The sequence below is a fragment of the Coregonus clupeaformis genome, chromosome 30 (assembly GCF_020615455.1).
Source record: "Coregonus clupeaformis isolate EN_2021a chromosome 30, ASM2061545v1, whole genome shotgun sequence".
Classification (NCBI taxonomy): Eukaryota; Metazoa; Chordata; class Actinopteri; order Salmoniformes; family Salmonidae; genus Coregonus; species Coregonus clupeaformis.
The window spans coordinates 4,462,618-4,488,512 of record NC_059221.1 but is presented as its reverse complement, the minus strand read 5'-3'; the positions used below and the strand labels follow the sequence as shown (position 1 = coordinate 4,488,512).

Sequence of the window (25,895 nt, the reverse complement as noted above, 5' to 3'; positions counted from 1 at the left end):
TTGAAGAGGGGGATGACCGCGGCAGCTTTCCAATCTCTGGGGATCTCAGACGTTACGAAAGAGAGGTTGAACAGGCTAATAATAGGGGTTGCGACAATTTCGGCGGCTAGTTTTAGAAAGAAAGGGTCCAGATTGTCTAGCCTAGCTGATTTGTAGGGGTCCAGATTTTTCCAGCTCTTTTAGAACATCAGCTGTCTGAATTTGTGTGAAGGAGAAGCGGGGGGCATGGGCAAGTTGCAGCTGTAACGATCCCGGCAGTCTGAGTCGGGTCCTGTCTGTGGACTAGTTTTTCTGCTCGTGAGCTCCAGTTTCCCGAGGGTTCTGGAACGCTCCGGGGAGCTCTCTTGATTTCCGCACCTGCATCCCATCAGCAATCTGCACACCTGGTCCTGATCATCACCCTTCTTAGGCTCTGGCCTAACATCCATTCCCTGCCGGATCGTTAGCCATGAACAGTAGGTTTACCAGAGTATCAGTCTTAGAGCGTCTAGCGTTAGTTTTGTTGTTTTGCACCTTGTTGGTTTGTTGTTTACTTACCTCCGTTTTGTTCCATCTGCAGTCACTCATCCGGGACCTTCATCCAACCTCTGCCTGGTGGTCGGTGGCTGCCGAGCCATGATGGGATCAACCACTGCACCCCCAACAACTAATCAACGCCGCCCGCTCTGTTCCCTGGATTATTCAGCATCACTCTTGAATTTGTAAATAAACACTCACCTTCGTTTCAACTTACCTTGTCCTGGTCTGCTTCTGGGTTCTGGCTTTGTAACTCGTGACAGCAGCGGAGGGTGCAGAGTTGGTGGCCGGGGTAGTGGTAGCCAGGTGGAAAGCATGGCCAGCCGTAGCAAAATGCTTGTTGAAATTCTCGATTATTGTAGATTTATCGGTGGTGATAGTGTTTCCTAGCCTCAGTGCAGTGGGCAGCTGGGAGGAAGTGCTCTTATTCTCCATGGACTTTACAGTGTCCCAAAACTTTTTGGAGTTAGTGCTACAGGATGCAAATTTCTGTTTGAAAAAGTTAGCCTTTGCTTTCCTGACTGCTTGTGTATATAGGTTCCTAACTTCCCTGAGTGGCCATTCAGACAGAGTAGTTATTTGCTCTGATTCATGTGCAGTGTTAATGAGTCTCCAGTCCTTTAGCTCACGTAGCAGACAAGACCTGCTTTATGAGGTGATACAAACCCATGGCAGGATTAGACAGATGGGTGTACAGATAATATTTACTTGGGTCTCAGCCCATGTGGGGGTGGAGGGGAACGAGGCAGTTGATGTACTGGCTAAACAAGCACTTAGTAGTGGGGATGTTGATATTGTAGTTCAATAAGCAAGGCAGAGGGGAAAAGCCTGATATGGACAGTGATGGTGCAGAGATGGCAGAAGCAGAGGGATAGAGATACCAAGGGCAGGCATTTATTTCAAGTACAGAGGAAAGTCGGGGAGGACAGCAGGAAGGGACTGAAGAGAGGAGGCTATTTTTACAAGATTAAGGGAGGGACATAGCCAGTTGAATAAGACCTTAAATGTGATAGGAAAGCATCCAACAGGAAACTGTGATTATTGCCAGGAAACAGAGATGTTGGAGCATGTATTGCTACAGTGTGGGCAGTATCAGAGGGAAAGAGAGAGGCTGAGATCTAGTATGAAGGGGATACAGGAAATTAGTTTAAAGAGTATATTGAGTAGAACGTCATTAGATATAGTTTCAAATATTTTGTTATCTTTTTTAAGAGCATCGGGGCTGGCAGTTAGGATTTAGTTTCTCCCTGTCTCTGGCCCACACTCCAGTACAGTAGGTGGCGGTAATGTATCATAACGTTGGATGCCAACCGCCGATAAACCCCACTGAAGAAGAAGACGACGACTTTGTACAACCTCCCCCCAAACCTAACAGACGTGTATTCTGAAGAATGTAAACAGTAACGTTAGCTAACAGTTTTCTAGCCACTCCACCATGTCGCACATACCGCCGGTAACTACTTGTAGCTTTCTTGGTTGTTCCAAAGCCAGGACTGATACTTTACACAGTCTTCCTAAAGACCCTGAAATCAGAAGACAGTGGGTGCAGTTTCTTTTTACTTCGAATCCAGATGTTCATATCGGTACTACAACACGAATTTGCAGCGCGCATTTCAACAGGGATTCATTTCTAAATTGGGGGCCGAAGTCAATGGGGTATGCCAAACTATTTGTTCTGAAACCGGACGCCATCCCAACAATTTTTCCGATTCATGAAGTATCGGTAAGTTTACCTGTCTCCCTATGGAACGCCGTTTGGGTCTTTGCTTTTAATTTGACACGTCAAATAACACAATTATATTATAGAATGTTGTGTGTGCTGAATGTGCACGTCTATCAGTAGCAGTCAAAGCTGTACAAAAAAAAGTCTGCAAAGAAGCACACACCGGCCACGAACGATGTGTTTACAATACCGCGTTGGTAATAAGGCATTATTTGTTCGACCGCAACTTCTGGGGGGTAACTAGCTAGCTTTAGCTTGGTCCCTAGCTAGCACCAATGCAACCAGCCTGAAAACAATGACCAGTAGAAACTGCAGTTATTTTCATTATTCTTAGCAATGATTTAGGAATCCTTGTGAGTAAGTATTAGCTAGGTAGCCACTTGTTGTTCGCCTATTGAAATTGAACTTCGGTTCATGAAAATAAATAGTTAGCCAGCTACTTAACCCTGTTGCCCAAAGCTAACGTTATAAGCAGCCAGCTAGCTTCATCTGGCTAGTGAGGCTCGACCGGACCGGGTTGTGTGTTGTGGAGCTAGCCACAAAAAGGATTAGGCACAATAGTGAGAATTTGCGGTTCGCCTTCAAAATAAAATAACCTCTTAAAGTGATGCAGAAAGTTACAATTGGTGGAATCATGTCATATTTAGACTAGATCATTTTAAACAAGGTTGGAATGTAGAGCAATGAAATGGTGTAGCAGTCTACTCGGTGACACCCGCAGAACACAACTGTGAAGAGTTTACTCAAATATTAGCTTTTTAGCTAACTATAGCTACTACTGAAACAGATGTCGTTTTGCTTTTGGGGAAGAACATTGTTTGCATCCATCGGCTAGCTAGCTTTTTTTTATGACCAGCACTGTAGGTGCGCGAGACAACTTTACCAGCATCATAGCAAAGGTATCGAAGAATCGTTATGACATGAAATACGAGTGATAGTGTAATCAATGTGTAATAACTACGTAAAAAAATAATAAACGCGTTAAATTATGTGACATGCAGTAATATTCGGGTCCTGGTTGGTCAACAAGCTAATTTGACGTCAAATAGTGTTATTTGACGTGCATCTTTTTTGACACGCAAAGACCTAAACGGTGTTCCATATCTCACTAATAATAGTTAATAATTAGCTAGCTAGCAAAAACAACGGGGAAAATATTGCGAAGCTAATCTCACTGGCTTCTCTTTTTTTGTGCCGATAAAATCAAACATGTTTGAAAATATCAGGACGTCTGGGACTGCTCAAAGACATCGGTAACCCTCAGATTGCATCTCTCACCCGCTCACATTAAACGAGCGTTAGTGACTGCCGTGCACCCGAGTAGGCATGGGGATTTTGTCTCCGATCTCAAAAAAGTGTCTAGGACAGCCAAATCGGTCCCCAAATCATGTAGTGTACACCTGGCTAAAGCGCATACAGTGGGCGACATCAGCTCTCCGCGCTCACGTTTTTTCATTAAACGTTGGAGGAAATACGTTCCTAATGTTTGAGGAACGTGTTTGTTGGCTTCATAAATGCTAGTTTATTTAGACAAATATTTTTGGTTTGCCTAGAGTTATGCTAACCGGTTTGCAATCCCTTTAGCTTTGTTAACTAGCTTGTTGGCCAGTTACAGGGGTTAGCTGGTTAGTTAGCTAGCTACAGTAGTTGGCAACTGCCATCAAGTTGTTGTTGTGTTATCACATTTAGCCTGTTCAACCGTTTCCAGATTGCATACAGGCATTTGAATATAGAGCAATGTGGACATGGTAGACACACTTAAATGTATGTGTAGACGCATGACATGTTCGGAATTCCATGATCAGAACTCCAAATACAAAAGCTGCATGAACTGTCAAGTGTAGACATGACCTTATATGGTGGGGGAGTGGAATATTTTTAACTGGTCGCGCGATTTGCAAGCAACGACATTGAGTCACCATCAGTCGATACTGTCAATTTTGAAAATGCTTACCTGTACCTATGTTTGTCTGTACAACTGCGGTCCTTCAGCAGGGTGCTGAAATTAATACTTTTAATATAAAACTTATATCGAATACAACCACCGACCTTTCCCTCATTTGTGTTGCTCAACTCAGCGCGAACGGGTTTGTGCCAATTGAAACTCAAGCCTAGTTCACATTACCCATAAGCACTCCGTTATGTTGCGCAGGATGTCATGCATTTCAATTGAGAGTCCACAACGGTGTGGAAACGCAACGCCCCTTGCGCGTCGCGCTACGGATGCCGCATACTTTGACATCTTCAGTCCAGCTAGAGTCCGTTGAAGAACAGGAAGTTTCCAAACCAGAGATGAAAATGTGGTTATAGGTGATGGATTTATGGGATAGCTAGCAACTGATAAACAATTACCCATTCCTATATGTGGGTACTATTTTAATAGTAATGTTAAATAATACACATTGTCTGTTAAGCAAATTTAATTTATAATAAAGTCTTCATATCTCAAAATCAATGTCGTGGTTAATCGAAATTCTATCTAAATGAAAATAATACAAAATCTAAAAGTAACTTCTATTGCCATTGCCAATATGTGACCGACCGGCTCGATTCAGTCTTATGTAGCAAAATTTGAAATTGTGTTTTTTACATTGGATAAAAGCGAATTTACCAGCTACGTCTATCGACAGTTGTCGCAGTGACATTAACATTCTATTGAAATGGTTACTTGCAGTGGGGTCTTTTGTTTAGACATGTAGATAGCTAGCTAAACAATTAACCATAATCCCAACTCATAGCGTTACTACCCTGCATGAATCTGCAGGTAGCTAACCAACCAGGTTCAATGTTAGCTAGCTAGCTAACATTAGGCTATAACTAGCAATGCAAATGGCTCTGAGATACGAATATTACTACACAGATCATACACGTAATGTTAGCTAGCGAGCCAGCACGCTTTAACTTGAAATGAAAACGACTTTCTGACAAAATTAGAAACTTGTAATATCTGAAAATGTAGCTAGCTAGACTATCTTACCCATATACATGGATGGACGCTTCTCCCTCTGTCACGGATGCCATGGTTGCCTTAGTTTGAAGATGTAATCGGAGACAGGTGTTTTATACAACAGCCTTCTGTGTGTTCTCTTTTTGACTCCATCTGCATATTTGCAATCAAACGGCAGAATTTTCTCAATTTCCTTAGCTATCATACTCTAATTCCACTGTGCATTCCACTGATTTCAAAACTCGGTCCTCCAGAAAGTGGAGAGCAACACCTTTGCAGTTCTACTACGTGATATCTTTCAAAAAAGCTGCGTTAGAAAGGATTACCTACACATACTGACCAGCTCATGTTATAGATAGAAGCATGCTACATGGCAGACCAATCTGAACTCATCTCTCGGCATGTCCTGCCCACCCATTATTTCAGCCAATCATCATGGCTAGCGGGAAGGTTCCTTGTCTTTTTCTGTGGCTAAACCAACTAGGCTCGTAATTTAACAATTTTATTTGTATTTACAGATGGCATACAAGTTTGTTATTAAGGCACATGAAAGTTCACATGTTCCAGAGGGCATTTCTGCCGAAACACGCATTCTTATTTAAAAAAAAGTTTACTTGAAACATTGTATCAACTATTGTATTAACTTGGTCTGGTGGGAAGCTCATGCAAGCAAACTTGCAACATTGTATAAAATATTCTGGGCCCTCCCATGCCAGTGAGCTCCGGACAGACAGACACTGCTGTAGGCTATTTGCGCAAGGGATAAGAAGTAATCCGGTAGGCCTATTTTATGAAGTTTCTACCGGAACAGAGCACAATTAATCAAATGGCTACCCAGACTATTTGCATTGACACCCCCCCACCCCTTTGTTTTTACACTGCTGCTACTCGCTGTAGTCACTTTACCCCTACCCACATGTAGAAATTATAACCTGTACCCCCGCACATTGACTCGGTACCGGTACCCCCTGTATGTAGCCTCATTATTATTTTATAGTGTTTTTATTTTTTACTTTAGTTATTTAGTAAATATTTTCTTAACTCTATTTTCTTAAAACTGCATTGTTGGTTAAGGGCTTGTAAGTAAGCATTTCACGGTAAGGTCTACACCTGTTGTATTCGGCGCATATGACATAAAATGTGATTTGACATCTTTCTCCTTTCATGCTGAGTGGTAATCGAAAGGGTGAGAGCTGGAAAGATTTTTAAATGGGCTACATTGAGGAACTATTTTAATTCTCAATGGATGTAAAAACAGACTTTGTTTACTTGCTGTTTGAGGAGAAGAAAACATTACTTTCAGAAGCTCCACAGTGATGGTGAGTTACGACAATCAGAAATAGTATCAGATCTCCAAATAGGCACATTTATAGGCCTACATTTGCGCGCAGGCCAGGTAGACTAGTCCTACTTATATATGCGTAATCATGTGCGTGTCCTTACTCAAGATTAACAGGAGCGCTCCAAACAAGACAATGAATAAATTGACAACTCGTAAATGGAATGAAATACACCAAAACATTTTTTGTAGCCTAATTTGTACGCTGTGCAAACAACATGTCCACTCCTACAATGACAACGGTAAGACTGTAATAATAATATATTGAATGCATTAACAGAAATTACAGTAACCAAACAAACATTGTAGATTAGAAATTATGGAAATTAACGGTAAATGTACTACTGGTGATACTGGTGTGCCATCCCCGCGGCCTCCACAATGGATTAGTCCACTCAGACAGGCGTAATTCAGACAGGTTTATTGTGTGGCCACATTTTTAAATTATATATTTGCGACTGCTAGACAAAATAAAATCTTGGTCGACACCTGCCTATCGACCAAACAATTGACCAGTCGACTAAATGTGGTCAGACCTAGCCTACGCAGTACATCAAGGCCTCTACGTCTCCAGTTGAGCAACACAAATTAGGAAAAAGTAGGTGGTTGTATTCGACTGATGGTGACTCAATGTTGTTGCTAGCAAATCAAAATAAAAGTCCCCCACAAGTTATTCCTTTTTTGTCCATATGACGCACATGCAGGACTTTTATTTTGACATGAGGTAAGCAGAGAGGAAGTGGGTCTACAACAGACCCACGTTTGGAAAGGGTTTAATAATACGATCCTTTAGATATTTTGTCTTAAATTCCCTCCGTCATAATGACCAACCGTCCTGCCCACCGGCACAGTAAGTTGAAATGGAATTGTATTTAACTTCTGGTTTCCCGCGGACTGTTTTTGTGCAACCCAACACAATTCAAAGCAATGCTAGTGCATGTACATACAACCTTTTTGCTAAAAGAAGCTAATCCTGGCCGTGATCCCACTCTCCGAGGGTGTCTCGGGGAGAGTTGGGATATGCAAAAAAACACATTTTCAATTCACACATGGGTATTAATCAGGGGAGAAAGACTGCCCCTTCTCATTGAAGCCACGTTAGTTCATGGCTGACCGCGGTATTGCAGGCATTGTTTGCAGAAAACAGGATCGTCATTATAGTGAATGCAAAAATGGCAATCTTCGTGGTCAATGTTGGTGTAATTATACACATTTCGAAAATAATCATGGTACCAGTAATTGCTTCTAATACACCAGATGTCTGTCCTTGAACAGATCATTTTCAAATCGCACACAAAATAAGTTATGGATAATTTAGTTGCTAATGGCAGAATGTAGTACACAGGTCGGCCTTCAACTTGAGTCAATCAATGAGGGGCAGCTCTGAGCTAGCCTGCAACGTCACTTCCTAGAGTAGCTCAAACTGCACGTTATGTCTCCATGAGAAGCCATCTATGTTATGTCTCCATGAGATGCGATCTTAATCTACTTCATTTGGCTTCAATTTTCTTTTGAGTCTTCACATAGGAATGAATGGTGTCACGTGATCGATGGCTTTGTTCATTCATATATACAGTTGAAGTCGGAAGTTTACATACACTTAGGTTGGAGTCATTAAAACTCGTTTTTCAACCACTCCACAAATTTCTTGTTAACAAACTATAGTTTTGGCAAGTCGGTTAGGACATCTACCTTGTGCATGATACAAGTAATCTTTCCAACAATTGTTTACAGACAGATTATTTCACTTATAATTCACTGTATCACAATTCCAGTGGGTCAGAAGTTGACATACACTAAATTGACTGTGCCTTTAAACAGAAAATGATGTCATGGCTTTAGAAGCCTCTGATAGGCTAATTGACATAATTTGAGTCAATTGGAGGTGTACCTGTGGATGTATTTCAAGGCCTACCTTCAAACTCAGTGCCTCTTTGCTTGACATCATGGGAAAATCAAAAGAAATCAGCCAAGACCTCAGAAAAAAAATTGTAGACCTCCACAAGTTTGGTTTGTCCTTGGGAGGAATTTCAAAACACCTGAAGGTACCACGTTCATCTGTACAAACAATAGTACGTAAGTATAAACACCATGGGACCACGCAGCCGTCATACCGCTCAGGAAGGAGACGCGTTCTGTCTCCTAGAGATGAACGTACTTTGGTGCTAAAAGTGCAAATCAACCCCAGAACAACAGCAAATGACCTTGTGAAGATGCTGGAGGAAACAGGTACAAAATTATCTATATCCACAGTAAAATGAGTCCTATATCGACATAACCTGAACGGCCGTTCAGCAAGGAAGAAGCCACTGCTCGAAAACCAACCATAAAAAAGCCAGATTACGGTTTGCAACTGCACAGGGGAACAAAGATCGTACTTTCTGGAGAAATGTCCTCTGGTCTGATGAAACAAAAATAGAACTGTTTGGCCATAATGACCATCGTTATGTTTGGAGGAAAAAGGGGGTTGCTTGCAAGCCGAAGAACACCATCCCAACCGTGAAGCACGGGGGTGGCAGCATCAAGCTGTGGGGGTGCTTTGCTGCAGGAGGGACTGATGCACTTCACAAAATAGATGGCATCATGAGGAAGGAAAATGATGTGGATATATTGAAGCAACATCTCAAGACATCAGTCAGGAAGTGAAAGCTTGGTCGTAAATGGGTCTTCCAAATAGACAATGACCCCAAGCATACTTCCAAAGTCGTGGCAAAATGGCTTAAGGACAACAAAGTCAAGGTATTGGAGTGGCCATCACAAAGCCCTGACCTCAATCCTATAGAACATTTGTGGGCAGAACTGAAAAAGCATGTGCGAGCAAGGAGGCCTACAAACCTGACTCAGTTACCCCAGATCTGTCAGGAGGAATGGGCCAAAATTCACCCAACTTATTGTGGGAAGCTTGTGGAAGGCTACCCGAAACGTTTGACCCAAGTTAAACAATTTAAAGGCAATGCTACCAAATACTAATTGAGTGTATGTAAACTTCTGACCCACTGGGAATGTGATGAAATAAATAAAAGCTGGAATAAATTCATTCTCTCTACTATTATTCTGACATTTCACATTCTTAAAATAAAGTTGTGATCCAAACTGACCTAAGACAGGGAATTTTTACTAGGATTAAATGTCAGGAATTGTGAAAAACTGAGTTTGGCTAAAGTGTATGTAAACGTCAGACTTCAGCTGTACAGTAATTGGTATTAACACACACGTGTTCATGTGTGAAATAGGACACATATAAGCATGATGTGCACCTGTGTAAAGCTAGCCACAATAAGGATTAGCCACAATAGTGGAATTTGCGGTTCGTCTTCAAAATAGAAGTCCCCCATTGAAACTGATCCAAACGCATAAAAATAGTGGAATAATGCCATATTTGGACTAGATAATGCTAAACAAGGTTGGAATGTTGTTATATAACTGAATTATTTTGACAGTAAAAAAAAAAAAAAACATCAAATGCCACTGTGGATTTACTAGACTGCATAATTGCATTGGGGCATACATATACAGTGGGGGAAAAAAGTATTTAGTCAGCCACCAATTGTGCAAGTTCTCCCACTTAAAAAGATGAGAGAGGCCTGTAATTTTCATCATAGGTACACGTCAACTATGACAGACAAAATGAGAAAAAAAAATCCAGAAAATAACATTGTAGGATTTTTAATGAATTTATTTGCAAATTATGGTGGAAAATAAGTATTTGGTCAATAACAAAAGTTTCTCAATACTTTGTTATATACCCTTTGTTGGCAATGACACAGGTCAAACGTTTTCTGTAAGTCTTCACAAGGTTTTCACACACTGTTGCTGGTATTTTGGCCCATTCCTCCATGCAGATCTCCTCTAGAGCAGTGATGTTTTGGGGCTGTCGCTGGGCAACACAGACTTTCAACTCCCTCCAAAGATTTTCTATGGGGTTGAGATCTGGAGACTGGCTAGGCCACTCCAGGACCTTGAAATGCTTCTTACGAAGCCACTCCTTCGTTGCCCGGGCGGTGTGTTTGGGATCATTGTCATGCTGAAAGACCCAGCCACGTTTCATCTTCAATGCCCTTGCTGATGGAAGGAGGTTTTCACTCAAAATCTCACGATACATGGCCCCATTCATTCTTTCCTTTACACAGATCAGTCGTCCTGGTCCCTTTGCAGAAAAACAGCCCCAAAGCATGATGTTTCCACCCCCATGCTTCACAGTAGGTATGGTGTTCAACTCAGCATTCTTTGTCCTCCAAACACGACGAGTTGAGTTTTTACCAAAAAGTTATATTTTGGTTTCATCTTACCATATGACATTCTCCCAATCCTCTTCTGGATCATCCAAATGCACTCTAGCAAACTTCAGACGGGCCTGGACATGTACTGGCTTAAGCAGGGGGACACGTCTGGCACTGCAGGATTTGAGTCCCTGGCGGCGTAGTGTGTTACTGATGGTAGGCTTTGTTACTTTGGTCCCAGCTCTCTGCAGGTCATTCACTAGGTCCCCCTGTGTGGTTCTGGGATTTTTGCTCACCGTTCTTGTGATCATTTTGACCCCACGGGGTGAGATCTTGCGTGGAGCCCCAGATCGAGGGAGATTATCAGTGGTCTTGTATGTCTTCCATTTCCTTATAATTGCTCCCACAGTTGATTTCTTCAAACCAAGCTGCTTACCTATTGCAGATTCAGTCTTCCCAGCCTGGTGCAGGTCTACAATTTTGTTTCTGGTGTCCTTTGACAGCTCTTTGGTCTTGGCCATAGTGGAGTTTGGAGTGTGACTGTTTGAGGTTGTGGACAGGTGTATTTTATACTGATAACAAGTTCAAACAGGTGCCATTAATACAGGTAACGAGTGGAGGACAGAGGAGCCTCTTAAAGAAGAAGTTACAGGTCTGTGAGAGCCAGAAATCTTGCTTGTTTGTAGGTGACCAAATACTTATTTTCCACCATAATTTGCAAATAAATTCATTAAAAATCCTACAATGTTATTTTCTGGATTTTTTTCTTCTCAATTTGTCTGTCATAGTTGACGTGTACCTATGATGAAAATTACAGGCCTCTCTCATCTTTTTAAGTGGGAGAACTTGCACAATTGGTGGCTGACTAAATACATTTTTCCCCCACTGTACAGTGCTGTGAAAAAGTATTTGCCCCCTTTCTAATTTTCTCTACTATTGCATATTTTTGATACTGAATGTAATCATATCTTTAACAAAAACCTAATATTAGATAAGGGGAACCTGAGTGAACAAGTAACACACTTATTTCATTTATTTCATAAACAAAGTTATGCAACACTCAATGCCTGTGTGAAAAAGTAATTGCCCCATTACACTCAATAACTGGTTGTGCCATCTTTAGCTGCAATGACTCCAACCAAACGCTTCCTGTAGTTGATCAGTCTCTCACGTCGCTGGAGGAATTTTGGCACACTCTTCCATGCAGAACTGCTGTAACTCAGCGACATTTGTGGGTTTTCAAGCACGAACTGCTCGTCCTGCCACAACATCTCAATTGCGATTAGGTCTGGACTTTTGAATAGGCCATTCCAAAACTTAAAATGTCATGCTTTTTAGCCATTTTCATGTAGACCTGATTGTGTGTTTTGGATCATTGTCTTGCTGCATGACCCAGCTGTGCTTCAGTATCAGCTCACAGATGGATGGTCTGACATTCTCCTGTAGAATTCTCAGATACAGAGCAGAATTCATGGTTCCTTCTATTAAGGCAAGTCATCCAGGTCCTCAGGCAACAAAGCATCCCCAAACCATCACACTACCACCACTATGCTTGTCCGTTGGTATGAGGTTCTTACTGTGGAATGCAGTGTTTGGTTTTAGCCAGGCATAATGGGACCCATGTCGTCCAAAAAGTTATACTTTTGAATCATCTGTCCATAGATCATTCTTCCAAGAGTTTTGATGATCTTCCAGGTGGTTTTGGCAAACTTGAGTCAACTTTTTGGAGAACATGGGTCCCATTATGCCAGGCAAAAACCAAACAATTCTTAATTAAATCAATAAAATAAGTATACATTGTTTTATTTGTAAAATGTCTGATAATTCAGTATCGAAAATATGCAAAAATAGAGAAAATCAGAAAGGGGGCAAATACTTTTTCACGGCACTGTGAAATTTCGTGGCACCACAAAATTGTTTAGCATACTTCGCAACAACGTAAAGTTGATAACTGTCTGGCTCACAAGCTATTTGCTCATTAAAACAGTTTCTGTTCTGAAAACGTATTAACAATATAGCTAATGTTTCCACCGCAGCATAGAGATACTAGCCAGAGATTGTGCTAGCTACTTTTTCCCGTGGGTTGAAAATATTTGAGAACACCCAATCAGAGGTTCTACAACACCACGCCTGAGAGTATTGTCTGTTTGTTTTATATGATCTATGGATTTGATTATTTATAGTAATGACCAAATCTTGTTCGGTAACAGGATGTGCCAAGAATTTGTTAGCATTTCAACACAGCCTTCCTAAAGACCCTTGACTCCTGCTTGAGTGGTTGCTGTTTCTTGCTGAGTGTAACATTAAGCCTGGTGAAAAGTTTAAAATTACTTCAGAAACGAGTATCTGCAGGGCTCACTTTACAGATGAGTGTTTCACCAATTTCACTCAAGTGAAGATGGGATTTGCAAAAAAGGCTGAACTTGAAGTTCGACGTTGTACCGTTGGCGAAGGGTAAAGAAAATAGCTAGCCTATCTAGGCAAATATTCCTAACCCCGGTTGTTTACATTGTACTTGTTTTGTTTAGGTGGAACACACGACGTCGGGTGTGACAAAAGATGAGGGATGTCAATATGAACCACCACCAGCATGCAACATTATGGTACCATCACCTCCAAGACCCGTTCTGGTACCGTTAAAACACAACGTGTCAACACAGGCTTATTATTACAGAGAAAAAAATAAAAACAAAGGTGAGGCATATGGCTTGTATCTTTTGTAGAATATTTTCCTTCTTTTCAATTACAGCTGAAATGAATTGGTGTGTAGGGCAATTCCTTGGTAGCGGAATTGCGCTGAGACTAGGCTGTCGCGGTGACCGTATTACCGCCACACCGGCAGTCACGAGTCATGACCGCAGTCAAATTCCCACGGAATTGCCCTGAGACTAGGCTGTCGCGGTGATCATATTACCACAGTCAAGGTAATCCCATCGAAAACTGCGCAAATTAATGCAGCTGATGGGTAGCCTACCCAACTTGCTAACAGCCCTCTCTAATGGCCTGGTACTCAGTGCTTTGTTGTCCCTTTAATCACTCTCTAAACACTTCATGATTGAATTTGAATAATCTGAATGATGAGGACAAAATGGTTAGAGGCAGGGCTTGCAACTAATTATTTCCCCCTCACCGTCCCGAAGTGCAATTTCAACTGTCAAATTGAACTTGAACCATCCCAAAATTAAAATACTTGTTTTTTTGTTGTTTTGATATGCCAAAATGGGTCTAGGTCATTTGCGGTGCTTTTAAAGTAATTGGTGTATTTCTGAGACAGATACAGGCAGTCTATATTACAAACTTAATTTGTTAAAAAAAAACGTTTTGCATCTTAATGAAAACAGACAAACATCCATTATTGTTCAATTAATACATTATAATTATTAATAATCTAACCACATGTACAGTTGAAGTCGGAAGTTTACATACACTTAGGTTGGAGTCATTAAAACTTGTTTTTCAACCACTCCACACATTTCTTGTTAACAAACTATAGTTTTGGCAAGTCGGTTAGGACATCTACTTTGTGCACGACACAAGTAATTTTTCCAACAATTGTTTACAGACAGATTATTTCACTTATAATTCACTGTATCACAATTCCAGTTGGTCAGAAGTTGACATACACTAAGTTGACTGTGCCTTTAAACGTCTTGGAAAATTCCAGAAAATGATGTCATGGCTTTAGAAGCTTCTGATAGGCTAATTGACATCATTTTAGTCAATTGGAGGTGTACCTGTGGATGTATTTCAAGGCCTACCTTAAAACTCAGTGCCTCTTTGCTTGACATCATGTGAAAATCAAAAGAAATCAGCCAAGACCTCAGAAAAAAAATAGTAGACCTCCACAAGTCTGGTTCATGCTTGGGAGCAATTTCCAAATGCCTGAAGGTACCACGTTCATCTGTACAAACAAAACTACACGCCATGGGACCACGCAGCCGTCATACCGCTCAGGAAGGAGACGTGTTCTGTCTCCTAGAGATGAACATACTTTGGTGCGAAAAGTGCAAATCAATCCCAGAACAACAGCAAAGGACCTTGTGAAGATGCTGGAGGAAACAGGTACAAAAGTATCTATATCCACAGTAAAACGAGTCCTATATCGACATAACCTGAAAGGCCGCTCAGCAAGGAAGAAGCCATTGCTCCAAAACCGCCATAAAAAAGCCAGACTACGGTTTGCAACTGCACATGGGGACAAAGATCGTACTTTTTGGAGAAATGTCCTCTGTTCTGATGAAACAAAAATAGAACTGTTTGGCCATAATGACCATCGTTATGTTTGGAGGAAAAAGGGGGCGGCTTGCAAGCCGAAGAACACCATCCCAACCGTGAAGAACGGGGATGGCAGCATCATGCTGTGGGGGTGCTTTGCTGCAGGAGGGACTGGTGCACTTCACAAAATATATGGCATCATGAGGAAGGAAAATTATGTGGATAAATTGAAGCAACATCTCAAGACATCAGTCAGGAAGTTAAAGCTTGGTCGCAAATGGGTCTCCAAATGGACAATGACCCCAAGCATACTTCCAAAGTTGTGGCAAAATGGCTTAAGGACAACAAAGTCAAGGTATTGGAGTTGCCATCACAAAGCCCTGACCTCAATCCTATAGAAAATGTGTGGGCAAAACTGAAAAAGCGTGTGCGAGCAAGGAGGCCTACAAACCTGACTCAGTTACACCAGCTCTGTCAGGAGGAATGGGCCAAAATTCACCCAACTTATTGTGGGAAGCTTGTGGAAGGCTACCCGAAACGTTTGACCCAAGTTAAACAATTTAAAGGCAATGCTACCAAATACTAATTGAGTGTATGTAAACTTCTGACCCACTGGGAATGTGATGAAATAAATAAAAGCTGGAATAAATTCATTCTCTCTACTATTATTCTGACATTTCACATTCTTAAAATAAAGTGGTGATCCTAACTGACCTAAGACAGGGAATTTTTACTAGTATTAAATGTCAGGAATTGTGAAAAACTGAGTTTAAATGCATTTGGCTAAGGTGTATGTAAACTTCCGACTTCATCTGTATATTATCCATGTTGTCGTTCAGCCACGACTCGGTGAAACATAAGATATTACAGTTTTTAATGTCCCGTTGGTAGGATAGTCTTGAATGGAGCTCATCCAGTTTATTCTCCCAATGATTGCACGTTGGCCAATAGGACGGATGGTAGAGGCGAGTTACCCACTCGCCGATGAATTATCACAAGGCACCCGGACCTGCGTCCCCTTTATCGGTGTCTTCTCTTCATGCGAATGACGGGGATTTGGGCCTGGTCGGGTATCTGGAGTAAATCCTTCGCGTCCGACTCAATAAAGAAAATATCTTTGCCCAGTTCGATGTGAGTAATCGCTGTTCTGATATCCAGAAGCTCTTTTCGGTCATAAGAGACGGTGGCAGAAATATTATGTACAAAATAAGTTACAAACAACGTGAAAAAACACACAAAATAGCACAATTGGTTATGAGCTTGTAAAACGGCAGCCATCTCCTCCGGCGCTATTCTGGTCTTGAAGACCAACGTTAATTTGCTTTGACTATTTGTACATTCTGAGAGACAGCAACCACAGTTAACTCGCTCTAGACTAACTTCTTGCTAGTTATTTATCATCCCATCCGATTACATACTACCTGTCATGACTGCATCAAACCGAGAGAAGCTAGCTAATTGAGGCTAGCCTTAACTTTACTGCGTTTCTCACCTTCCTACAGTTAGCCTACAAATAACAACAACTCCATTCATTTATAAATAGTAGCCTACCCGGCTTTTGGTCATTGTAGCCTTTCCTTCTTATTTCACTTTTAATTCTGTGCATCTTCCATTGATTAGATATCTTATCTTGCTTGCCACACAAGCAGAGCAGCAATTCAATTTTCTCTCTCGCTCTCTCCACTGGAAGCTCAATGATCAGAGTGCATGCCTTTTTCCAGATCATCAATATAGAGTCGCAACATGCAGCCCATATGTTTTGATTTCTAAGACATTCTAAGGTTTGTGGGCATATCACAACTAAATAAATCATGGCTTTTATTGTGATCGTGTATATTAAATGGATTTATTCGACTTTTTGAAATGTAGATGTTCCAAAGGCGCGCATCAGCAGCTTGTATGCTAGAAGCCCAGAGATGCTAAACGTCTATGTTAATTAATGGTCAATTAGTGAAGGTAAAGGGGATACCTAGTCAGTTGCACAACTGAATGCATTCAACCGAAATGTGTCTTCTCCATTTAACTACAGATGGGCATGAGTAATACAGTACTCGAACTGATGTCAAAACTCGATCTTTAACCAGGGATCAATTTTTCAAATACTGTCTTGAAGACAACGTTAATTTGCTTTGACTTTAGTGTTCTATTTGTACATGTGTATTTGTGGGACGCAACAAGAAAACAAACCAAGCATCACAGTTCTGCTCTCAATCCCCTTTCCCCGCCGTGTCTCACTCAATTGCGTTCCGACCGCTCCCTCTACACACGCCTGCTGGGTGCGCCTACAGAAATAAATGCCTATGAAAACTAATCTAACTGATGGGATACACAAGCTACATTCCTTGACAAATGACCGTTTTATCACAAATTCTAAATGGACTGGTTGACCGAAGTAGGGAAATATGTATCCCAACAAGGAGCTGCAGTTTTGAAATAATTGCGTCATTTTCTGCTTAGGACACACCGACTGCGTCATTGCGTTTTGGTACACCAGAAGTACATTCATTTCCAATGGAACGCTGCGTTTGCCTTGCAGCATTGCGTTGCAGAGGCAGTTGCAGTGCGTTCTGTGTGGTGCATACGTTGGATTTATCGAACGTATGCGTCAAACTGTATGGGTAAACGGGTTGACAGAAATGGTAGCAGAAGGTGAATGTTTTAACTTTTGTTGCACACATATCTAGATGATGCTGCATACTATTTTGTGCAATGACGCAGTCAGTGTGTTCAAATCGTTAGGCTACATTGCGGTTGTCACTAGTTACCACAGCACTGAAAATATGCAACAACATTAGTTTGATAAAGACAAAGAGTGTGTTTTCATCAGAATCATTAAGCCTAGGCCTACTCATCAAACTGATGTCCTGGCCATAATTCATCCACATGCAGTGTTCAATGTAGAATTGTTCATCCATTTTGAAAATTCAAAGGAACAGACATAATAAACTAAATCGAACCTCTGTATATCGAAAAGACAGATTTTGGTTTGTAACCTTGAAAAAAAAGTTTTTCTTCTTGCCAAATTCAGCCCTGTTTCAAATGAAACATACTCCAGTACTCGATTACTCGATTTACACCCATAATATAATTGCGGTAACGGAATTTCATCATGGGTCCCTGATCTGTACTACACAGAAATGCATAATTATGGATATGAATGGCATTCTCTTCCATGGTAAAGTATCCTAAATAGACACACAAAGGTAGAAATATGCAATATCCTCCTTTGCATATTTGGGTATCATTCTACAAACTGGCTATTATTTTAAGACCAAATGCGTCCTCCGAAACACGACCCTGCCAAGCCGCACTGCTTCTTGACCCACTGCCCGCTTAACCCGGAAGCCAGCCACACCAATGTGTTGGAGGAAACACTGTACAACTGGTGACCGAAGTCCGCGTGCATGCGTCCGGCCCGCCACAAGGAGTCGCTAGAGCGCGATGGGACAACGACATCCCAGCCGGCCAAACCCTCCCCACTACAGACCCTCCCGGTCGCGGCCAGCTGCGGCCCAGCCTGGGATCGAACCCGGGTCTGTAGTGACGCTTCTAGCACTACGATGCAGTGCCTTAGACCGCTGCGCCACTCGGGAGGCCCGCACTACTTCAGTACTTTAGACACTAGAACATGAAAAAGGGCTCGTTCATTGTTTATTTTATTTTACTTTTGGTACTTCTGTCAAATGTATCTCTCCGATGTCTCCCTTATAGTGCAAGCGCACCATGCCTGCTCCACTTAGCCTGCACTGGGAGTCTGAGCTGTATCATGTTAGCTCCCCACTCATGCTGCACACAAGTTAACACACTTGAATAATCCGACACGGCATGTAGAAATGTTGAAACTGTTAATTACTGTTCGCAAAACAATGTCCATACAGGCTAGAACACTTTACAATGGTGACATTAATTGGAGGGAGAGAGAGGGGGAGGGGTTGTCCAGACTTTTCACACTCTTGCTTTGACCACCAGACAACAGAAAGATAAAAGAAAATGGTTATTAGCTGAACATAACAGTATGCCAGTGGAAGGGAGGACAGTTGCAGGTGACCCAACTGTGGTTTGTGAATACTATGATTTCCCATTGTAGCCAATTCAACTGCAGAAATTGGTAAGATAATTTTGAGTTTAAAGGTGCAATATGCCATTTCCTGGTTGCTATAATCTATGAATTTCACATGACTGTGAATACAGATATGCATCTGTTGGTCACAGATACCAGAAAAGCAGTCAGTATCTGGTGTGACCACCATTTGCCTCATACAGCGCAACACATCTCCTTCGCATAGAGTTGATCAGGCTGTTGATTGTGGCCTGTGGAATGTTGTCCCACTCCTCTTCAACGGCTGTGCGAAGTTGCTGGATATTGGTGGGAACTGGAACACGCTGTCGTACACTTTCATCCAGAGCATCCCAAACATGCTCAATGGGTGACATGTCTGGTGAGTATGCAGGCCATGGAAGAACATTTTCAGCTTCCAGGAATTGTGTACAGATCCTTGCGACATGGGGCTTTGCATTATCATGCTGAAACATGAGGTGAATACGGCGGATGAATGGCACGACAATGGGCCTCAGGATCTCTGTGCAATCAAATTGCCATTGATAAAATGCAATTGTCTTAGTTGTCTGTAGCTTATGCCTGCCCTTACCATAACCTCACCATGGGGCACTCCGCTTGCCCACACGACGTCATACACAATGTCTGCCATCTACAGTTGAAACCGGGATTCATCCGTGAAGAGCACACTTCTCCAGCGTGCCAGTGGCCATTGAAGGTGAGTATTTGCATCCCTGAAGTCGGTTACGATGTTGAGCTGCAGTCAGGTCAAGACCCTGGTGAGGACGGCGAGCACGCAGATTAGCTTCCCTGAGACGGTTTCTGACAGTTTGTGCAGAAATTATTTGGTTGTGCAAACCCACAGTTTCATCAGCTGTCCAGGTGGCTGGTCTCAGACGATCCCGCAGGTGAAGAAGCCGGATGTGGAGGTCCTGGGCTGGCGTGGTTACACGTGGTCTGCGGTTGTGAGGCTGGTTGGACATACTGCCAAATTCTCTAAAACGACTTTGAAAGCATCTTATGGTTGAGAAATGAACATTCAATTCTCTGGCAACAGCTCTGGTGGACATTCCTGCAGTCATCATGCCAATTGCACGCTACCTCAAAACTTGAGACATGTGTGGCATTGTGTTGTGTGACTAAACTGCACAAGGTGCACCTGTGTAATGATCATGCTGTTTAACCAGCTTCTTGATATGCCACACCTGTCAGGTGGATGGATTATCTTGGCAAAGGAGAAATGCTCACTAACAGGGATGTAAACAAATCTGTGCACAAAATTGGAGAGAAAAAAGCTTTTTGAGCAACTGGAAAATGTCTGGGATCTTTTATTTCAGCTCATGAAACATGTGACCAACACTGTGTTTATATTTTTGTTCAGTATAAATATGTGTATTAGTTGGCAGGGGTCTTTACTTCAACATTGTGCTTTGATGTATTTCTAGTACCGTAAGACTTTTTCTAAGACCCCTTTTCCATCTGTTTGGCAAGAAATCAAAGCCTTTGCTTATTCAAATTTTTTGGGATGGAAAATGGTTGGAAAATGTACAGTGAGGGAAAAAAGTATTTGATCCCCTGCTGATTTTGTACGTTTGCCCACTGACAAAGAAATTATCAGTCTATCATTTTAATGGTAGGTTTATTTGAACAGTGAGAGACAGAATAACAACAGAAACATCTAGAAAAACGCATGTCAAAAATGTTATAAATTGATTTGCATTTTAATGAGGGAAATAAGTACTAAGTAAGTAGCAGAGGTCAGACGTTTCTTGTAGTTGGCCACCAGGTTTGCACACATCTCAGGAGGGATTTTGTCCCACTCCTCTTTGCAGATCTTCTCCAAGTCATTAAGGTTTCGAGGCTGATGTTTGGCAACTCAAACCTTCAGCTCCCTCCACAGATTTTCTATGGGATTAAGGTCTGGAGACTGGCTAGGCCACTCCAGGACCTTAATGTGCTTCTTCTTGAGCCACTCCTTTGTTGCCTTGGCCGTGTGTTTTGGGTCATTGTCATGCTGGAACACCCATCCACGACCCATTTTCGATGCCCTGGCTGAGGGAAGGAGGTTCTCACCCAAGATTTGACGGTACATGGCCCTTTGATGCGGTGAAGTTGTCCTGTCCCCTTAGCAGAAAAACACCCCCAAAGCATAATGTTTCCACCTCCATGTTTGACGGTGGGGATGGTGTTCTTGGGGTCATAGGCAGCATTCCTCCTCCAAACACAGCGAGTTGAGTTGATGCCAAAGAGCTCCATTTTGGTCTCATCTGACCACAATACTTTCATCCAGTTCTCCTCTGAATCATTCAGATGTTCATTGGCAAATTTCAGACGGGCATGTATCTGTGCTTTCTTGAGCAGGGGGACCTTGCGGGCGCTGCAGGATTTCAGTCCTTCACGGCGTAGTGTGTTACCAATTGTTTTATTGGTGACTATGGTCCCAGCTACCTTGAGATCATTGACAATATCCTCCTGTGTAGTTCTGGGCTGATTCCTCACCGATCTCATGATCATTGCAACTCCACGAGGTGAGATCTTGCATGGAGCCCCAGGCAGAGGGAGATTGACAGTTATTTTGTGTTTCTTCCATTTGCAAATAATCGCACCAACTGTTGTCACCAAGCTGCTTGGCGATGGTCTTGTAGCCCATTCCAGCCTTGTGTATGTCTACAATCTTGTCCCTGACATCCTTAGAGAGCTCTTTGGTCTTGGCCATGGTGGAGAGTTTGGAATCTGATTGATTGATTGAGAGCTTCTGTAACAGGTGTCTTTTATACAGGTAACAAACTGAGATTAGGAGCAGTCCCTTTAAGAGTGTGCTCCTAATCTCAGCTTGTTACCTGTATAAAAGACACCTGGGAGCCAGAAATCTTTCTGATTGAGAGGGGGTCATATTTATTTCCCTCATTAAAATGCAAATCAATTTATAACATTTTTGACATGTGTTTTTCTGGATTTTTTTGTTGTTATTCTGTCTCTCACTGTTCAAATAAACCTACCATTAAAATGATAGACTCGTCATTTCTTTGTCAATGGGCAAACATACAAAATCAGCAGGGGATCAAATACTTTTTTCCCTCACTGTATATATGCCTTAAGTTCTCAGACATATAGATTCAACTTTCATTTGACACCCAATTCAACATGCTCCTATGAACTTCACGTTGGTGCTTATGGGTCCTTTTACATGGAAATGACCTGTAATATGCTACTGTATTTGTTTTGTATTTGATTTACAGCCATCCAAGTGCAGCCAATTCAGAAGAATGTCGGAGTCAATACTAGGTTTACGGAGGACATACCACACAGGGAAGTGAACAGGTATAAACTTTCATTTTACTTTAAGTAGCCCGTGGCAAACTATTCTAAATCAATTGGCTAATGACTTAGGCCACCTGTCCTCCTAATCTATGAGCGACTGTTCAACTGAAAATTGTCATACAACTATGCTTGATTACTTTTGAGCGGTCTCACTGTCCGGCCTGCTTGCGAAGCCCAATCTGTAGTAACCTTTGATAAAGAAATATATCTTCTTCCAGTTTAAACTCTGTCACGGTGTACATGGCGAGGAAGTACGTGGTCTACGAAGACTGCCTCCTTCCGTTGTTCAAGACTTGTCCGGTCTGTCGCGGCTCCTGCAGCATCGACAAGTCCATCCATGACACCCTGCTCACCATCAACCGGTTCTGCAACCACTGTGACCACCGGAGCCAATGGAAGAGTCAGCCCTTTAACCTCCCAGCTGGATACCTGACCTCCTCAGCAGCCAAAGTATCAACTGGCACAACTGATACTCCCACTGGCATGTCAACTGGTACATCCACTGATGCTCAGACTGGCACCTCAACTGGCCCAACTGGTACCTTCAATGCTCAGACCCTGAAGGTAGCATTTTTTGTTTACAATGCATGAATGCAAAAACACACAAGCCATGAAAACAACAAACTTTTTAAATGGGGAGGTGTTAGTCAAGTAAACCAGTAACCACAATTGTCATCAGCTATGGCTATGATTTGTAAACTAAGTGAAATCAGGAGGTTGGCAGTATTTTTGTCCATAGTCAAAGTAGGTTGAGATGCATTTGTCCATAGAATATTACATATTTAGGGAGGTTCTGTGGGGTATTGATGTCCATTTCTCATCTGCATTGTGTTTCTCTCTAGCCAGTAGTTATGTGGAACTATTGGTATAAGAGTGCCAATTGTAAGTACATTGAAGATTATTACTGATTCGTTGTAGCTATTGCTCATTATTGTTCATTGTCCTTGCAGACTGTGGAGGAAAGTGGTCTGTTGGAGAGTAAAGATGGTGATATCTGCAACAAAGGTCTAGAGGACATTCAAACCCTGGTGTTTGAGACGACTCTTTGTTTGGATGACGAAGTTCACGACGACAAATCCATTAAGAAGAAACGTCAGTCATTAGAGGAGGAGGAACAACAAGAGGTGGGGGAGGAAGAAATGAAGGAGGAGGAGACTAGTGAGGAGGAGGAGGAGGAGAGCTCTGATAGGGAGTGGGAACCTGAGGTGGAGTTAGGTGAACCTCTAGCCTCAGATTCCGAAGGGGAGTCCCCGGCACTCTGCCCGGATTGCGGCACGTTCACCAAAGGCTCCAAGGCACACGTCTGCGAGCACGTGAAGCCGTTCGTCTGCCAGGACTGTGGCAAGCGGTTCGTTAACGAGGTCTCTCTCAACATTCACAGAAGAATCCACAAGCCAGGCTACGTGCACGAGTGCAAGTACTGCCTCAAGCCGCTCCAAAGCAGGCCGGAGAAGCTGAGGCACGAGGAGAGCCACCCGCATGTGGAAAAGCCCTACGAATGCCCCGACTGCCCCAAAAGATTTAGTGACATTAAAGCCAGAGACAGCCACATTCAAGGCCACAGAGGGCCCACACAACACATTTGCAACATCTGTAAAATGGAGTTCAACAAAAAACACATCCTGGAAAGACACATGCTAGTCCACAGCGGGGACAAGTCCTACACATGCCCCGAGTGCCAGCGCTCCTTCAACCAAGCGAGCCATCTCAAGTCCCACATGCGCCTCCACACGGGCGAGCGGCCCTACAAGTGCCAGCAATGTGACAAGTCCTTCAACCACAACGTGAGTCTGAAAAGCCACATCCAGCGCTACCACCCAGGCCTTGGCTACGGGACCAAGGAGAAGGAAGAGGGACAGGAGCCCATCTCAAACTCAGTGACTCAGACTGAACAACAGGTAATGATAGAGGAGAGTCGAAAGCCAAACGCAGAGACTGGGCAGAAGAGAGTGAAGAGGGCACTCAGGGCAGGGAGGAAGAGGAAACGACAGACCTTTGACCCTGAGGAGTTTGTGGAGAGTAAGAACAACAGTGACTCAGAATTCAACCCAGAAGAGGAGGAGAGCGGGAGCAACAGTGACTCTGACTTCAACCCAGAAGAGGAGGAGAGCGGGAGCAAAAGGAGGACTACAGGTAGACCAATAGGCAGACCGAAAGGGAGACCAGGGACCACCAGAAAGATGCATGCAAGAACTGTTGGTAAAGAGCTTGATGGATTGAACCTGAATAAACACAAATCTGCAAAACAGTGGGAGCTGGAGAAAGAGAGGCAGAGCGACCCAGTGGAGGAGAGAGGGAGCAAAAGGAAAGCCACAAGCAGCGGAAGAGGAAGGGGGAGAGGCAGGGGAAGACCAAAAACCATTAGAGAGATGCATGAGGGAACTGCTTGCGAAGAGCTTGATGGTTCTAACCTGAATGAACAAGTACCATCAATAGAGACTGGTCTTTCTGAACTTTTAGAGAGTTGTAGGCCAATTCAAAATGTATATGAGGCTTTTGAACCGATGCCAAATTAACTGCTAGTTACTGAAGAGTTGGCCAGTGTTTTCTGTTTTTCTTTCTCGGTTTTCTATATTTTGTATACATTGAAGAAGAAAAATGCTGTTATGAAGGGACACAAATGTCCCCAAGGTTCAAGATTCCACAAGGAAACTACTGTGCCTCCCAAATGGTACCCTATTCCCTGTATAATGCACTACTTTGCATTGCAGAGTTACATTGAGCCCTGGCCATACGCCTGCCACCTGATTCCTAATGTTCAACATTTGTGTTCTAACAAACTTGACGTCTAGATTATCAGTTATGATCATTTAAGAAAATAGTTCAATAACAATAACTACTACTGCAGACAATGGAAAGTGCCTCCTATACTTAGTCTTTGATAAAAGGTTATCTTGGATTGCAATTGATATATTTTTCTGACAAGATTGTAATAAACTTTTCAATATAGCATGTCTATTTTACTTGTATTATTAAATGTAATGATATTACTGCTACCTTTTCCAAAATGTTTGCAACCCAAAATCTAGACATTCATATACTAGGGCTGGCACAATTACCGTATATCCATGTAACCGTTATGGATAAAGATAGTCATGAAAATAAAATAACTGTCATAACTGTGTAACAGTTTTTTTTTTTGGGGGGGGGGGGGGGTCGGAACTAGAAAACTCTGAAATGTACAACTTGCTAACTGCTTGTAGTTATACATATGCCGCGTTCAACCAGTTAGCAAGTCAGACATTTCCAAGTTCCGACTAGCACGTGAACGCGGCATGCAGACGGCAAGGTTTTACATTTTTTAAATTTTACCCTTATTGTACCAGGTAAGTTGACAGAGAACACATTCTCATTTACAGCATCGACCTGAGAAATAGTTACAGGGTAGAGGAGGGGGGATGAATGAGCCAATTGGAAGCTAGGGATGATTAGGTGGCCATGATGGTATGAGGGCCAGATTGTGAATTTAGCCAGGACACCGGGGTTAACACCCCTACTCTTACGATAAGTGCCATGGGATCTTTAGTGACCACAGATAGTCAGGACACACGTTTAAT

At 42.5% G+C, this 25,895-nt stretch overlaps 2 protein-coding genes across 5 annotated transcripts in view; one reads left to right on the top strand and one right to left on the bottom strand.

Moving 5' to 3' along the window:
* LOC121545936 overlaps window positions 1-25,895 on the bottom strand; it is a 92,394-nt gene that overhangs the window by 35,157 nt on the left and 31,342 nt on the right. The gene's annotated exons all lie outside the window — the stretch shown is intronic.
* On the top strand, window positions 1,895-25,287 carry LOC121545937 (zinc finger protein 679-like). 2 transcript variants are annotated; one of them, XM_041856869.2, is made up of 5 exons: window positions 1,895-2,239; window positions 13,274-13,439; window positions 22,257-22,338; window positions 22,557-22,902; window positions 23,289-25,287. In XM_041856869.2, the coding sequence occupies exons 1-5, from the start codon at window positions 1,952-1,954 to the stop codon at window positions 24,852-24,854; spliced, it is 2,448 nt and encodes an 815-aa protein (XP_041712803.2). In that variant the 5' UTR covers window positions 1,895-1,951; the 3' UTR covers window positions 24,855-25,287. The 2 variants fall into 2 exon arrangements, with proteins under 2 accessions (XP_041712803.2, XP_041712804.2); XM_041856870.2 differs by lacking the exon at window positions 13,274-13,439.

Excerpts from the sequence above, each read along its gene's own strand:
- LOC121545937 (XM_041856869.2), top strand. The coding sequence starts at position 1,952 with ATGTCGCACATACCGCCGGTAACTACTTGTAGCTTTCTTGGTTGTTCC. Across the intron at positions 22,339-22,556 it reads CCACACAGGGAAGTGAACAG|TTTAAACTCTGTCACGGTGT; the intron begins GTATAAACTTTC and ends ATCTTCTTCCAG. Across the intron at positions 22,903-23,288 it reads TCAATGCTCAGACCCTGAAG|ACTGTGGAGGAAAGTGGTCT; the intron begins GTAGCATTTTTT and ends TTGTCCTTGCAG.